Here is a 15,598-nt window from a genome sequence, read left to right on the forward strand (position 1 = left end):
TGCTTTCTTTTTCTTTTTTTTGGTCTTTACTCTCTCTCTCTTTTTTAAAATGCATGTTTGCCAGGCGGTCTCCAGGGCCCGTCGAGAAACTTCCGTATGGCCCTGCCTAGGCCACCCAGTTGCTTTAGCTTAACCCTCCTGTCCTCCCTCTCCCTGGCCTTTTCTGTCAAGCTAATGTAGGTCTGAGTGCCCTCGGTGTTGAAAGCGGGCCGGCCTAAGTGGTCGCGGTCGCCCACACGGCGAATGGGCAGCTCTGCCTGGTTGTAGACGGCGGCCTTCCGGGGGCACTCACACTGTGTAGCATGTTCCGTGGGAGCTTCTCAGTGTGAGCCACCCACTCCTTCATGCAGTCGAGGACGATGGGAATGAGGCTCACCACACCGCCGTAATGGTTCCGGGCTTCATCGCAGCTGAGGTGGTTCACAACATCGTGAGGGTACCTGTTGGACATTTGGGGGTGGCGGGGAGGAGAAGGCCAAAAAGGCATTGGTACAGTCAATGGCAGTTCAGTGGTTTGGGGTCGTGGGCAGGGCCACTGGAGCAGATTTGGGCCCTGGTGGTTTTTTTGATTTTTGATTTGTACAGCCTCCAGCAAGGGCAGAGTGGCTAACAATCTTTACATGGGATATAAAAATAAATTTGTGATCTCATGTTTGTGCTAATAATGTTCTCAGCTGGCACATGGATATTATATTTATTAAGACCCCAACAGTTAATATCAATAATAGAAGCACCCACGCAACCTCGGCTGAATTAACCAAATGCTTTAAATGTTTGTTTGTTTTACCACTCCCAAATGCTTTAAGATGAGTCTGTGTTGTCCTACTGTCAAAGCACAGAAGTGAATGTTCATATAGAGTCAGAAATTAATGCTTGGTTCACAAGCACAGCTTTGCAAGCAGTTTTACAATGGATGTCAGAAACAATGCACAAATGATAAAACCAAGACAAAAATATATGCAATATAGTCAGGCCCCGGGTCACCTTCTGACCTCCTTGTACTGGCTTCCCCTCCATCCTCATCAGCCCTGGTCATGAGTGGCCCTGAAACCCATTACTCTTTCTGCAACAGGGTCCTTGTCTTCAGCATTCTAGAGCTATCCAATCAGCATAAAAGGCGAACTTTTCAGGCACTGATAAAAAGCCTCTTTGTGCTGCTGACTGAAGCCCAATCAGAGTGAAAGGAGGTGAGTCAGCTACAGAGGATGGTCTCCTAGGGTCCCTCTGGATAAGATGCACTGGGAGGACACCAAGGAGTTGTCCTAAAAGCTGAGCATTTACGAGCACTGGAAAAGGTGCTTCAGTTTTAAGAGAAGGATGTGCTAGTTCTGTTATGTACAATGGAATGTCAAGAAAAACAAAACTTAAGTCACTCCAAAATAAGATATTGAAGCACTCAAAATCATTTGCCCGTGTTCATGCACAGAAAACCTGGAAATCTGCACTGACTACTGTTGGAATGCATCCTGCATCCTGCATCATCATCATTTATTTTACAAGATGATTATCTTAGAAGGGGATCATGCATGAAGGGATCCTGCACTTTTGAATTTTCTGGCGGTTACAGAACAATCCTCCCTCTTCAACTATTTGTATGCCTTCCTCCTTGGATTGACAACTGGTTGACAACTTGGATTGACAAGCCGGGCCCCTTCTGTGTGATAAGCTCCTTCCTCCATGTGCCTCAAAGTTAGATCTCTGAGTAAAGCTCTTCAGGAAGTCGTGGGAGAGCTGCTTATATGGAACACTGCACAGCCACTGCCAGTCAGTATAGAGCAGCCTTTCTCAACCTTGGGTTCCCAGATGTTGTTGGACTATACCTCTCATCATTCCTAGCTAGCATGACCAAATGGTCAGGGATGATGGGAGTTTTAGTCCAACATCACCCGGGACCCAAGGTTAAAAGATGCTGGTATAGACAGTACTGAGCTAGATAGACCCCAATGGTCTGATTCAATGTAAGGCAGCTTCCTATGTTCTTATATAATGGGGGAGGGCTGCAGTGCAGTTACAGGCAGAGGTTCACAGGTTTAATTCCTGGTGTCTCCAGGTAGAGGTGGGAGAGATCTCTGCCTGAAAAGCTGAAGTTGCTTCAGCCAGTCATTGCAGGTAAAAAGGTAAAGGGACCCCTGACCTTTAGGTCCAGTCGTGACTGACTCTGGGATTGCGCGCTCATCTCGCATTATTGGCCGAGGGAGCCGGCGTATAGCTTCCAGGTCATGTGGCCAGCATGACAAAGACGCTTCTGGCAAACCAGAGCAGCACATGGAAACGCCATTTACCTTCCCGCTATAGCGGTTCCTATTTATCTACTTGCATTTTTACGTGCTTTCGAACTGCTAGGTTGGCAGGAGCTGGGACCAAGCAATGGGAGCTCACCCCGTCACAGGGATTCGAACCGCTGACCTTCTGATCAGCAAGCCCTAGGCTCAGTGGTTTAACCACAGCGCCACCTGGGTCCCTAGCCAGTCATTGCAGACTGCGCTAAATAGAACAATGATCTGACTCGGCAGACAACTTATTTACATGATCCTTTTATTTAAAACCGGGAGCACCGGAATCTTATTTAATTATGGGGGAAAGCCTGTAGCTCAATGGTAAAGCATCTGTTCTGCATGTAGGAAGTCCCAGGTTCAATCCTCACCGACATTTCCAGCTAGGGCTGGGGGAGGCATCCCTTCTGAAACCCTGGAGACTAGTCTGGTGGTCAGTGTAGACCAGAGCTTTCCAAACTGTGTGTCGGCTGCAGTGTGTAGGTGTGTCATTTGAACACTCCTCACCCTCCTCCTGGGCTGGGAATGTTTCCTGCCCAAAATTGTGGGGTGCCACTGCCTGTCAGTGTATACCAGGCATCCCCAAACTCCGGCCCTCCAGATGTTTTGGACTACAATTCCCATCTTCCCCAACTACTGGTCCTGTTAGCTAGGGTTCATGGGAGTTGTAGGCCAAAACATCTGGAGGGCCGCAGTTTGGGGATGCCTGGTGTAGATGATGCTGAGCTAGATGGATCAGTGGGTCTGACTTGGTTTATAGCAGCTTTTTATGTTGCTATTTAAAATAATGGGGGCTGGAATGTTGCTTTGTTTTCAGATGAACAACAAGACATATGGCAATTTCCTATGTTGCTATGATGGCATTAGCCAACCTGGCTCCCTCCAGATGTTTTGGGTGACAGTTCCCACCAGCCCCAGCCAGCCCAAGCTCTACAAATAAATACCTACTTGGCTCTGATCCCACTGAGGTCATTGCTGTGGCTCACCAACGTTTTGCACTTGTCCAAGAGGGCATTGGTGACACTGTTACCAGGGTGTAGGGATTCCAGCCGTTGGCAGAGTTTGTTCAAGTCGCTACAGATGCTGAGGAACAGGAGCAGGATCCGTTTGTCAGTGGTGTTGTTGCAGTAATGGTCCGTGTAGGTCTGCACCTGCCAGACACACAAGGGGGAAGGAGGGCGAGTTATACCAACTGGCAAGGACAGGGCCGGAGCTAGCATGGTGGAAGTCTATATGTATTTCAGAATCAGCAGCTCTTTTTTTAAAAAAAATGTTAACAGAAGAAACAAGTGCAAAGTTAAGAAAACAGAAAGAAAACAAAGTCAAAAGTATAAAACCATAAATCATCACAGCCTGCAAGGACAAAAGAACAAAGACACTGCGCAACTCCAAAGGGGTAGTAAAATTTTCACTTATACAAATATTCCCTTTACAAATAATAAAGATATATAGAGAAGAAAGGTATTCTCCACCTGTGAGTTCCATCATTATTGAGAATAAAGGTTCTATGTAGTCTTAATTGAGTGTGAGGTTAGGTAGCCAAGAGGCTCAGGTTCAGAGTAAAAGGATGCTTTTATGGCCTGGCAAAAGCATTCAAAAAGAATGCAAAGCAGGGATATGGGGGAGTATACTCTGGGGAGGGTTCCAAGGGGCATATAAAGGGGTCTTGGGGGGCACACCTGGCCTCCAGGCCTGAGTTAAATAGCCCTGTCCTAATGGGCTTTGGAAAACGTTCCTGGAACACACAGCCAAAGTTTGTGTGATTCATCTCCTTCCTTGTTTGGATGTGGCCTAACCCAGCCTTCTCTTCCACTGTATGCGTGATGGTTGCACCCAGAGATCCTTTGTCTCTCCAAAGAAGCTTGCAGTTTTTTCTGGTTTTAGTTTGTGTTTGAATGAAATACTGTATCTATATTAGACTGTGCATTACTTAGAGATTTTTGAACTAAGCTTTGGGGAAAGGACTGTAGCTCAGTGACAGAACATCTGCTTTGCCATGCAGAAAGCCCCTGGTTCAATCCTCAGCATCTCTAGGTAGGTCTGGGAGAGACTCCTGCCTGAAACCCCAGAGAGCTGCTGCCAGTCAGTGTAGACAGTACTGAGCTAGATGGGCCAATAGGTCTGATTCAGTATGTCAGCTTCCTATGTTCCTAAACTGTATATAAATGCTTTTAAATAAGCAAAATAATCTAGGTGCCTTGGATGAAATGATCCTCAAAAACCCCCCCACACAATAAAAGAGAGTTATACAGTTCTACCTAAATCCAGGACAACTACTGGGAACTACGACATTGAACCTGCAAAAAGGAGTTATTTCCTAGTCCTGACAATCGTTTGGAGACAAATACTGTCACCTCTTGTGCTTATATTCTTTTTGTTACTTTGCCTTTTCCACGCAAGAGAATGCAAACAGGGTGGGGTGGGGGGGGTTGTTGCAGGGAAAAGATAATGGGGTACAGAGGTTGCTGGCTTCAATCCGGTTCAGGCCAGTCACCTGCTGCAAATCTGTATCCTCAATTGGCTGCTTGGCAGTCTCGGGTCAGCCATTAGTGGACAGGCAAGCTCACCGCGCAACAGAAGCCACTCGCAGTGGCTCTGCTTAATTGAGTCCCGGGATGGCAGACTCAGCAGAAAAGGGCCAAGGTTGCCCAGGCAGGTCTGAGTGAACTCCCCTCCTGCTTCCTTTTTAAGTGGCCCCACCAGATTTTGAGCTCGGCCACACCGCCAAGATGGAAAGCTGTTGCCACGTATATTCCCTAATGGAAGGAATAGATCAAAATAACTGTGCATGTTACTTGCTGGAGGGTCTCTGAGGATGCCCGTTCCTTCCCAAAAGGTGGAAGCCAGATGCTTGAACCTTTGACCATTCCTGGTTGTTAAAGAATCTTTAGCTGATTCCTCACACCTGTGCTTTACTACTACAGGTACTACAAAGTGCTTGTCTGAAGTACCTTATTTATCTTGGGGAACCTTATTACGACAGCCCTGCTTAGTAGGCGTGTGTGTGTGTGTGTGTTAGGTTAAAGGACAGAGAGAAGGAGCACTTTAAGGCAGACTTTCCCCAACCCTGGGTCCCCAGATGTTGTTGGACTACAATTCCCATCATCCACGTTCAGGGCTAGCTCCCTGATCACTGAACATGCTGCGTGGGGTGGGTGGGTGGGGCTGATGGGAATGTAGTCAATAACATTTGGATGGCGCCACTTTGGCTACCTGTGACTTAAATACATATGTATTACATGTTAGGCCAGTCTTCTGCAACCTGGTGTCCTATGGGGAAGGGCTGTGGCTCACCTGCTTTGCATGCAGAAGGTCCTGGGTTCAATCTCTGGCGTCTCCAGGTAGGGCTGGGAACCCTAGAGAGCCACTGCCAGTCATTGTAGGCAATACTGAACGAGATGGACCAAAAATATGAAAAGGCAGCTTCTAATATCCCTGATTAATTCAGCCTCTGCTGCAAATGACATGAACCGGCAGAGCAAAGGATCAATCCCTTGCATCTCCAGGTAGGGCTGAGAGAGGGTGACTGTCTGAAACCCTGGAGGGCTGCTGGCAGTCTGTGTGGAGCTAGACAGACCACTCCTTAGACTCATTCAGCCTTTAACTTAAAATTATAATAATTTTTGAGGGAAATAAGCCATTCACATTCCACTGTATGTGTGTCTTTTGATTTTTTCTTAGTCTTAAGTATATTTAATACTTTGCCAGATCAGATGAATATCATTTTTCCTTCTTTCTGCTGAAGATCATTTGGATGAACTTGAACTGAGCTTGCTTGTTTTGCAGAGGGATGAAGATGAACAGAAATTAGTTCCTGTTTGGACATGCCACACCTGAACAAGAACTACTGTACTTGCTTTTCAAAAAAATTACCTTTCCAAGTTCTGGACATCTGGAGTGTAAGTATACATGGAGAGTTAGAAGGGGAAGAAAAAAATGGATTTGAACAGGTAGGAGGGGACAAAAATACATGGCGACCCAGAAAGAAACAAATATTTGGATTTGGTTGGGGTGGAGGTAACAATATGCTGTTGTTTGGTACCTCCTGTCCAATTGTTTCTGCACTTCTGCCTTAACTGTACATTTGTAAATAAGCAGATTATCACAAATATAATAAGGGCTCTGTAGCACTTTCCTCTTTTTCTTTTTTAAAAAGACTACTCTGTAAACATTGTAAAGGCTTCCCTTGGGAAAGGGATAACTTTGAAACGACTAGCAAGAGATCAGCCTGCTTTTAAAAAAAAGCATGTTGCTCAAGTGGAATGCTTATTATGTGACTCCCCTTCCCCAGGTCTAAATGTTATTGCGAACTGGAAGCGTGAAAAATGAGGTTGTTTTATTTATTTATTTTTAAAAGAGAAATATTCCAAGACTGATCACTTAAGAGCTGACACATTTTTCCACGTTAGTACAACTCAGAAAGAATCTGTGTGTCCCCCCAAGGAGGGAGAGGCAGGGTCTTCATTCATCATTCCACTTTTGACACATAGCCATTATTTTTAATAGGCAGTTTCCAAAGTTATAGTTACACCATGGGGATGCACACTGTGGGGTCAGGGAAAGTGGTGTGTGTGTGTGTGTCAGAGAGTGGGGGGGGGGAGGGAGGGAGAAGGAGAGGGAGATGGGAAAAGGCTGTTGCTATAATATATGGATTCCAGATTTACCAAGGAGCAGCAAATGGACAGTATGTCCTCAATCATCTGTGAAAAAGAGATGGTTATGATGGATTAGCCGCATTCCTTTCAATGGGACAAAGGATTTATTAATTGCACTCACGGATAGGTGAACCCAAAATCTATGTTGCTGGATATGGTTCCCAAACACTACTGTAGGTTGCTGGTTTGAAAACTACGGTTGTTGAGAAGAAAACAGCACATAGGGTTTATAATTTTCAGTGAAGATGTGAAACTGTTTCCAACTCTCTTGCTTTCATTGTAATCAGGGGTCAGCAAACTTTTTCAGCCGTGGGCCTCGGACCTTGGGGGGGGTGGGGGCGGTGGACTATAGTGTATTTTAAAAAATAAAAATGAATGAATTCCTATACCCCAGAAATGCATTTTAAATAAAACCACACATCTACTCATGAAAAAACACCAGGCAGGCACAACTAACCCAGAGATGCATTTTAAATAAAAGGACACATTCTACTCATGTAAAAACACGCTGATTCCCGGACCGTCCGCGGGCCGGATTGAGAAGGCGATTGGGCCGGATCAGGCCCCCAGGGCCTCAGTTTGCCTACCAATGATTGTAATGCTAGAGTTTGTCGGTAGACACCCAGTCTATGTTTTGTTTTAGTTAGCATACTATGTTTGTTCCTAGAATCAGAATTGTAGAGTTGGAAAGGACCCCCAAGTTTCATCTAGTTCAATCCCCTGCAATGCAGGAATCTGAACTAAAGCATCCATGACAGATGGCCATCCAACCTCTGCTTAAAAACCTCCAAGGAAGGAGAATTCACCAACTCCCAAGTGAGTCTGTTCCACAACCCTTACCACCACAAAGTTCTTCCCAATGTTTAGTTTAAATCTCCTATTTTGTAATTTGGGTCCATTGGTTCAGGTCTTTATTTTATGTTTGTATGAGTCTCCCCCCCAAAAAAAATATCCAATAAAGATATATACCGGTAGGAAGGTTTATTTGACATAGGCTCTCCTTTCCTTCTTACACAATTAAATAAAAAAGCAAACAATGTTTGAATCTTTATGTTAAAACCTTGTAATTTATTTTGCACTCAAATATCCATAATGGATATGTTTTAGATATGGTATACACTATGGAAGTCTTGATTTATTGTTTTTTTGTTTTGACAGCTGTAATTTTTTTCTTTTTATGTTTTTTAAAATTTAATAATTTAATAAAGATTAATAGATAAAAACAAAAATATAAATGTTTCAGGGGGAAGAGAAAAAAACTAGGATGGGCGAATCTGTCCATTTCAGTATATCTGTTTCAATTCTCCCCATCAGCTTGCGATTATTTTTTTAAGTCCTCATGAAAATTCATAAGCACTTTAGTGCAAATTTATCCTAATATATATGCAATTTTGTCTAAATATATGCATTTCCTCTAATGTGATGTATTTTGCATGCGCACGTGCACACACACACACACACACACACACACACACACACACACACATATATATATAATATTGCACTTTTATATATATTATATATTGCAAATTTATGCACTCCTCACCCTAGTTATGTTCATAACTTCTTGGCACATTTTTGGGCCTGCATCACACAATTCAGGGAAGCACAGATTTTGAAGGGAGGCTGCACTTGGGTTTTCCAAAATTGCACTGGAAAGTATGCATTAAGTAGAGTCACCTTTAAACACCAAGGAACAGAGTCAGGCCCTTGGTACATCGTTGTCTATACTGACTGGCAACGACTTTCCAAGGTTTCGGAGAGGAATCTCTCCCAGCCATACCTGGAGATGCCATGGTAGATTGAACCTGAGACCTTCTGTAACCAAAGCAGATGCTTTACCACTGAGCTATGGCCTGAACTGGATTTCTCCTTCATCCCGTAGTTCTGGAATACCTCCATACCTGTCCGATGCTTGACACAGGCTTGATTTTGTCGTGGGCATTCTCTCGGGTGTGTTCCAGCGCAGCAATGAAGGTGAACTGCTGTTGCTGGAAGATCTTGTAAGTCTGTTCGATGTTCCGCAGGCTCTCCTTGATTTCATTCATTTTCCCCTGCTCCTAGGATTTGGAAGAAACAAGGAGACATTTGTTCAATCTCTACGCCTAGCTGTGAGTCGTAAAGAGGGCCTCTCCCTGCAAGGCCCTTTCCACCTGGCTTAGGGGATGGAGCCCAGACTCACCAGCTGTACTAAAAAAGAGCCTGCTGGTGAGACCAGAGGACATTGCTATGCCTGACAACAAACCCAAACTATTGGATTCTTTGGCCCCAACTTTTTGTGCCTGCCTAACAGCCGTATCATGCTTATAATATTATATTCTCTTGCTAATTGTGCTGTTTTAAATGTGCATTTTATATTTGACTTTCCTTAGCAATGTTTTCTTTTGAAATGTTTAAGATTTTCTTTGTTAACTTTGTGTTAAATATGTATTCTGTGTAGGTGACCTCCTTTGTAATGTTTTATTTTGAAATCTTTAAGGTATTTTAGTTTTTCTCTTAATTATGTTGCTTTGACTGTACACTCTAAATTTTAATTTCCTCAGATTGTTTTATTGGTGTTTTAATATTCTGTAAACCGCTTTGAGATTTTTCTTAAAAATATACAGTGATATAGAAATGAAACAAACAAACAGGCTGTTAGATGGACTTCAGGAAGATGGCCGCCGAAGCTGATGCAGGGTTTTGAGCTCCAAGACCAAATGCAAGGCAAGTTCTGCTCTGCACCCAACCCCCAGCTCTTATTTTCACCTTTTAAAAATTATTTTAACCTTTTAGCCTTTTTAACTAAACCTTTTAGCCTTTATTAGCTTTACTTGCGGTCCTAATTACACCGATTTTCTACCTATTCCACAGCTCTACTGCAAGGCTGTAAGAAGCTGCAAGAAGCTGGGCGGGGCTGAGCATTCTGCCAACCAGTGTCAAATGCAAGGTCGAGCCAAGCTTAAAGCTTAAAGCTCAAAGTCTCTAGCCACCAAACAAATGAAGAGAAACAGCCTAATTTTTTAAATTTCTATCAACTGTTGATGATTAACTGCCTGTGGGACGGTACTGACGCGCAAATCCAAGGCTGTTACACTTGAAGCTAACTGACTCCTGCAAATCACCGTCAGACAATCCAATCAGCATGGCACTCACCAGAAACAACTGCCAAGATCTGGGAATAAAGCCAGACTTGTTAACCAGCTCCCCAGAAAGCCGAAGGAGGCAGAGCAAAATAACGCAGTACTTTCTTCAAAAGCAGGAGACTAACGAGCAAATTTTAAGACGAGGTGGTTCCCCTCCCCTCTAATGTCATAGGCTGGTCAATCCATCTTAAAGGGCTCCGTCAAGACCTCGGAAACACCAACAACACAACCAGCCTGGCCCAAGAACTGATTCTGGCAGAAAGATCCTTTATGGCAAGCCTGAATGATACAACAACGCAGAGGCCACCTACGGAGGACACACAAGGCCAACAAGTTGCTTCCAAATGTTCTCAAACAAAGGAGTGTGACAGCTATCTACAGGACCAGCTCCACCTCTTATGTACGGATATTTCCAACATAAAAATATATATATCACAATAACAAACGGGTTACTTCTGACCTTAGTGGAAAATTTCACATTTCAAGAGAGAACAACAACAAAGTCAAGCAGTACTGTGACAATGAACAACCCATCTTTACCTACACCAGCAGACATGAACCACCCAGCAACTAGCAAGAAACCACAAGGAAGAAAATTGGCAGTAAGGAAAAAGAAAAGCAAAAATATCAAAACACTAAGGAAACCGAAGATAACTCACCGTACTAGCAAAAAAAATGGCAGAAACTCTACAACCTACTTCCATCATCCACTACACCTGGCCCAAACAAATCTCGCCGATGAGTCAGCAAAGCGAAAGACAAACAGGGACCTATTAGGGTAACCACCCAGTCGGAGAAGGAACCCCCGCTGCAAAGCGCTGAACTCAATATAGCGACAGAAGTAACAACCCAGAGCCCTGGGAAAGAACTCCATCCAAACCATGGGTTCTAAAGTGGTCGTGGCCCATAACGTTGAGTATGAAACACCACAGGAAGGGCAGACCTCATCTCAGAAAGAAGACTGGAAGCTGACACTAATCCCACAAAAACTTGTCTTTGCCAATTACCCAAAGCCAAGGGGTTTCCACTCGCATATTGAACGTATAATGCACTTCCTGAACATTTTGAATGAGGTGCTGCCAGGAGTAGTGAAGCCATCTGACATAGTCTCTGTTGAGTACCTGCACCACGACGGTTACTTGGTAAGGGCAATGATCACCTTTCGGGATCAAGATTTGGCCAAACTAGTTTATAGATCAAAGCACCTGTCCCTAAAGAAAGGGATAGCAATTCTAAGATTTTTTTGAAAACAGGATACCTTTGACCCTCCTTTCAGACACCAAGCGTGCCAAGCCGTTAGCAGAGGAGGACCAGGAAAAGCCCAAAATGGAGAATCTCAGCCCCCCAAAGGGCTGGCATGAGCATCGTAAACATGAGACTCCAAATCTAAAGGGGGAAGGCATACCTCCACCCGATCCACAATGCCCTGAGAGCGAGGGACGGGCCAATTTCTCTGCAGAAGAAAACATCCTAATAAGCAAATTCTGGTCATTCCCGCCCCCAATTCAAGCAGAAATAATAGACTAGAAACTTTAAGATCCAGACTGGCGGGGGAAGACCTGCATGAAGACTGGCGGGGGAAGACCTGCATGAAGACACCAAGCTCTACTCTGGAGCTTAACATAGCAGACAGTCGCCCCCAAAAAAACGCCAAATAAAGGCCGAGATAAACCTGCCCTCAATGATGAAAGCACAACAAATAAGGGAGAGAAGCATAAACCCCCTTAAAAGGAAAACCACCCCCATGGAGACCTCACCAGACTTCTGGGATAAAATGAGATATCTCGACGAGGAGGAATTAGGTCCCAGTCAGCTACTACATCCTCAGGAGGAGGCATCGAAAAACAAGGCTCCCATGATCTCCAACGTGAGTACTGTACCTTATTTTTGCCATCTGAAATCTCTGAACTCCCGGGCAGTTCCCCATACAAGGATACCACCAAAACAAAGGGCAGCCAGCTGACACAAAGCATGGCAACCTTAAAAAGCCTGTGGAAAGAAAACTGACAGAGATCAGTCCCCAGCAACGCTAAAGCCAATCTTAGCCCCCTATTAGGGAGCATGGCAGGCTGCCAAAAAAGGGCATTTACCCCTTCCGCTGTTAAACCTTCCCTTAATCGAACAATTAAAGGACCATCAACTGCTGACAGCAGTAAGACTCCGCCCAGTTGCCCAAGGCACCCAAGGCCGGTGAAACTCACGACCTGACACAGCCTCCCCGAAGCCCAGCAGAATCCCCTACCCTGAAGAACCATCGGTGGATCCTCTCAGAGACCACCCCCCCCCAAAAAAAATCACGAGACTCAACCAATACTCTAAATATACTCTCTTGGAACATGGCTGGATGGGCTAGATGTCTTTCCCATTCTACAGACATCCCTTTTTATCGACAAAATTTAAATATTATTGCCCTCCAAGAGACATAGACAACAGAAAACATAGAGCTGGAGGGCTTTTACTCACATGTACTAAATGCAGCCCCAGGCAGAGGATCAGGAAGAATGAAAGGAGGGTTATGCATCCTGATCTCGCTATGCCTTAAGGCTACATGTAAGGAGCTTCCTCCCCTTGAACACTTAGCCATGGCTGTACTTCTATCATGGGGAGGAAGTAAATTACTAATTATAAATGCCTACATCCCTCCATCCAGCAAAAATTCCGACACAGAAAATGTGGCTAAGCGTGGAAACCTACATCGGGTCACAGCTCTCAGACCACCCAGAGGCAAAGGTCCTACTTATGGGAGACCTAAATGCAAGACTGGGGCCAGACGACTCCAGTTTATACTCCAGTTTACACCTATTTTCCATGTTTATTTTTGGTTTACTGAGCTTCCTTCCCTCTGTCCCCATTGCTAAGATTGAACCACATGTTTTAGTATAAAAAAAAAAGGTTTACTTACATTTCAATGCAGGCAGCAAATATTTCAAAGTGGTATGCAGGTAATAATACTTAGTTACAAAATACAAAATAGGTTTCCAAAATGGAGTCAGTACATTTCCAAACACAATTCAAAGTGTTGGTGCTGACCTGTAAAGCCCTAAATGGCCTTGGTTCAGTATACCTGGAGAGTCTCCACCCCCATCGTTCTGCCCGGACACTGAGGTCCAGTGCAGAGGGCCTTCTGGCGGTTCCTTCACTGTGAGAAGCGAAGCTATAGGGAACAAGGCAGAGGGCCTTCTCGGTAGTGGCACCCGCCCTGTGGAACACCCTCCCATCAGATATCAAAGAGATAAACAACTACGTCTTTTAGAATACATCTGAAGGCAGCTCTGTATAGGGAAGTATTTAATATTTACTGTGTTTTTATATTTTTCTGGAAGCCGCCTAGAGTGGCTGGGGCACCCCAGGCAGATGGGTGGCATATAAAAAATAAATCTTGCATGATTGTTGTGAGGATAAAAGGGAGAGAACTGTGTACACTGCTGAACTTCTTGGTGGAAAAGTGGGGTGGAAGTATAACAACAAATAAGGATAACAAACAGCCCCATCCTGAGTTTTGACTGTTGGTCATGCTAGAGTGTGACCGAAATGATAAAGTGTGGAATAGGTTTCCCCCCCTTTCCCCCACATGCCAGGTTACCTCCTGTAACTATCTGAATATACAGTCAGCAAATTCCAATCTTCTAAAATACTTAATATGTTTGTGTTTGCTTCATATCCTACCCATCTTCTCATTTGATGGAGAAGCTTGATCTTAACCCTAATGACTTCCCGGGTGGTTCAATTGGTGCTTATCCATTTGCGGGCATCTGAAGCTATCTTGCCATAGAAGGGCCCAGTTGCAAGATGTGTGTGTATGTGTGTTTAAAGGGAGAGTGGGAAAGATATATCACAATCTAACTCTTCAGCCCCTGATCCCCAAACAGTAAGTCAATATGGTTGTAATGATACAGCAGAAACAGACCTTCAGTCCAGAAGACTGACTGACAATCAGGTGCCATAAACCCTAGTGAGTCGATTGTAAACATAATGCGGCAATGCATCAACTGTGATGCCATGAAAAGACCGAGGGAACAGAAGCCTCCTCTTGGCTAGCATAAAACAGTGGCCCAAGTGACTTCAGATTTCCTCCTGGTCATTAAACGCAAAGGCTAGCTTGATGGATGTTGGAATGAGGGGCCCCTGCAGCTGATGTTAACCTTTGCTTGCTTGCACGTATTGGGGGAGACAGGATTCTAGAAGTGGTGGTGGCTTTTCTAGCATGGTTCATGCACATTTCTAAGCTGGGATTGTGGCGGGGGGGGCAGAACTTTGCCAGAACTTTGGGTCTGACCTGGAGTCTCCAGGTTTCGCTGGCCCCCTCCAAGTGGATGGTGGAGAGGGCTTGTGCATGTGTGTAGGTAGGCAGGCAGGTAAGTAGGTAGGTATCTGGTGACACAGGGCAAGAAAAACTTCCCATTCTTCAGGATGGGTGTGTGTGTGTAGGGAATATAAACTTGGCACAAGGGCCAGGGTTGCATATCAACTCCTTCAATGTAGGCAGGTCAGAAACTGAACACTGATGTAAAACAGAACTCCCTGTTTTAAAGGTAAACATGCAGAGAACTAAATTTACTGAGAACTAAATTGACTCTTCTTCTTCCCTCTACATGCAATAGTTGTTCTATGTTGCACTGCACACTCTGTTGTTTTTCCCTCCCATTCTTCAGTATCCTTAATTATTTTTACCATCATATTTGCTGCATTTTGCATTCACTTATATCTGCAACCCTTCTGTTATGAAAAAATGACAATAAAAGTTAAAACAGTAAAACCAAAAAAAATAAGTTGCTGTTTTGAACATCTCCTGCCCCTAATTTGAAGGCCAGCCCAGAGCAGTGACTTGTACAGAGACACAACAGACACCCACCTCTTAGAGCAAGCAAATCTGCTTTGTTCCTGCACCAGGAGGTATTGAATGACAGAGATATACCTGGTTCAGGGACCCAGCAGAGTTACCTAGCCCTAGCAGACACAGACTAAATGTCACCCCAGAGCAGCGACATACAGGACAGCCTTTTCGGCATTCCCAGGATTCCCAGGAACCTTTTGTTGTTTAACCTGTTTTGATTTACAGTTCTCTTCTAGCACACAAAAGTTTGAGAACTGGAGACCAACTGAACAAACTGAGTTACACCAGCGGGGTGCCCTTCTGGGCTTTGCAGTTCTTCCCAGAGAGATGGGCCTGTGTGTTTGTGTGCCTTAGATCAGGCTTCCCTAACCTGGTGCCCTCCGGATGTTTTGGACTGCAACTCCCATCAGCCCGGCAGGGGAGATGCTGGTGGTTGAACCTGAGACATTCTGTCACGACGCCGCTCTGACACTGACCTCCGGCCCCTTTCCCGTTCAAACGCCGTTTTAGAACGTTCTCAGCGCAAAGCGCGCGCGTCAACTCCGCAGCCTTCCCAAGAACCCTGTGAGGTAGGTCGGAGGCAGGAATGTCATTAACTTGTCTCTCCGACCGCAGCTTCTGGCTTCCTCCTCCCTCCGCTCCTTTCCCCTATTGTGCATGTCCCGAAGCCGCCTCCGCCGCGGCCGCTGGCTGTTGTTGGCACTCGCCGGC

At 44.9% G+C, this 15,598-nt stretch overlaps 1 protein-coding gene across 1 annotated transcript in view; it reads right to left on the reverse strand.

Annotated features, from left to right (window-relative positions):
- The window catches only part of SPACA9 (sperm acrosome associated 9), a 19,479-nt gene extending 3,896 nt beyond the window's left edge, over nucleotides 1-15,583 (reverse strand). The window contains exons 1-4 of the mRNA XM_035102201.2: nucleotides 15,364-15,583; nucleotides 8,833-8,988; nucleotides 3,222-3,424; nucleotides 293-440 (exon numbers count right to left, since the gene is read on the reverse strand). Coding sequence (XP_034958092.2) covers nucleotides 293-440; nucleotides 3,222-3,424; nucleotides 8,833-8,976 — 495 coding nt within the window. The 5' untranslated portion in view covers nucleotides 8,977-8,988; nucleotides 15,364-15,583. The remainder of the gene's footprint in view (nucleotides 1-292; nucleotides 441-3,221; nucleotides 3,425-8,832; nucleotides 8,989-15,363) is intronic.
- Between the last annotated feature and the right edge of the window lie 15 nt (nucleotides 15,584-15,598).

The sequence above is a fragment of the Zootoca vivipara genome, chromosome Z (assembly GCF_963506605.1).
Source record: "Zootoca vivipara chromosome Z, rZooViv1.1, whole genome shotgun sequence".
NCBI classification, from domain to species: domain Eukaryota; kingdom Metazoa; phylum Chordata; class Lepidosauria; order Squamata; family Lacertidae; genus Zootoca; species Zootoca vivipara.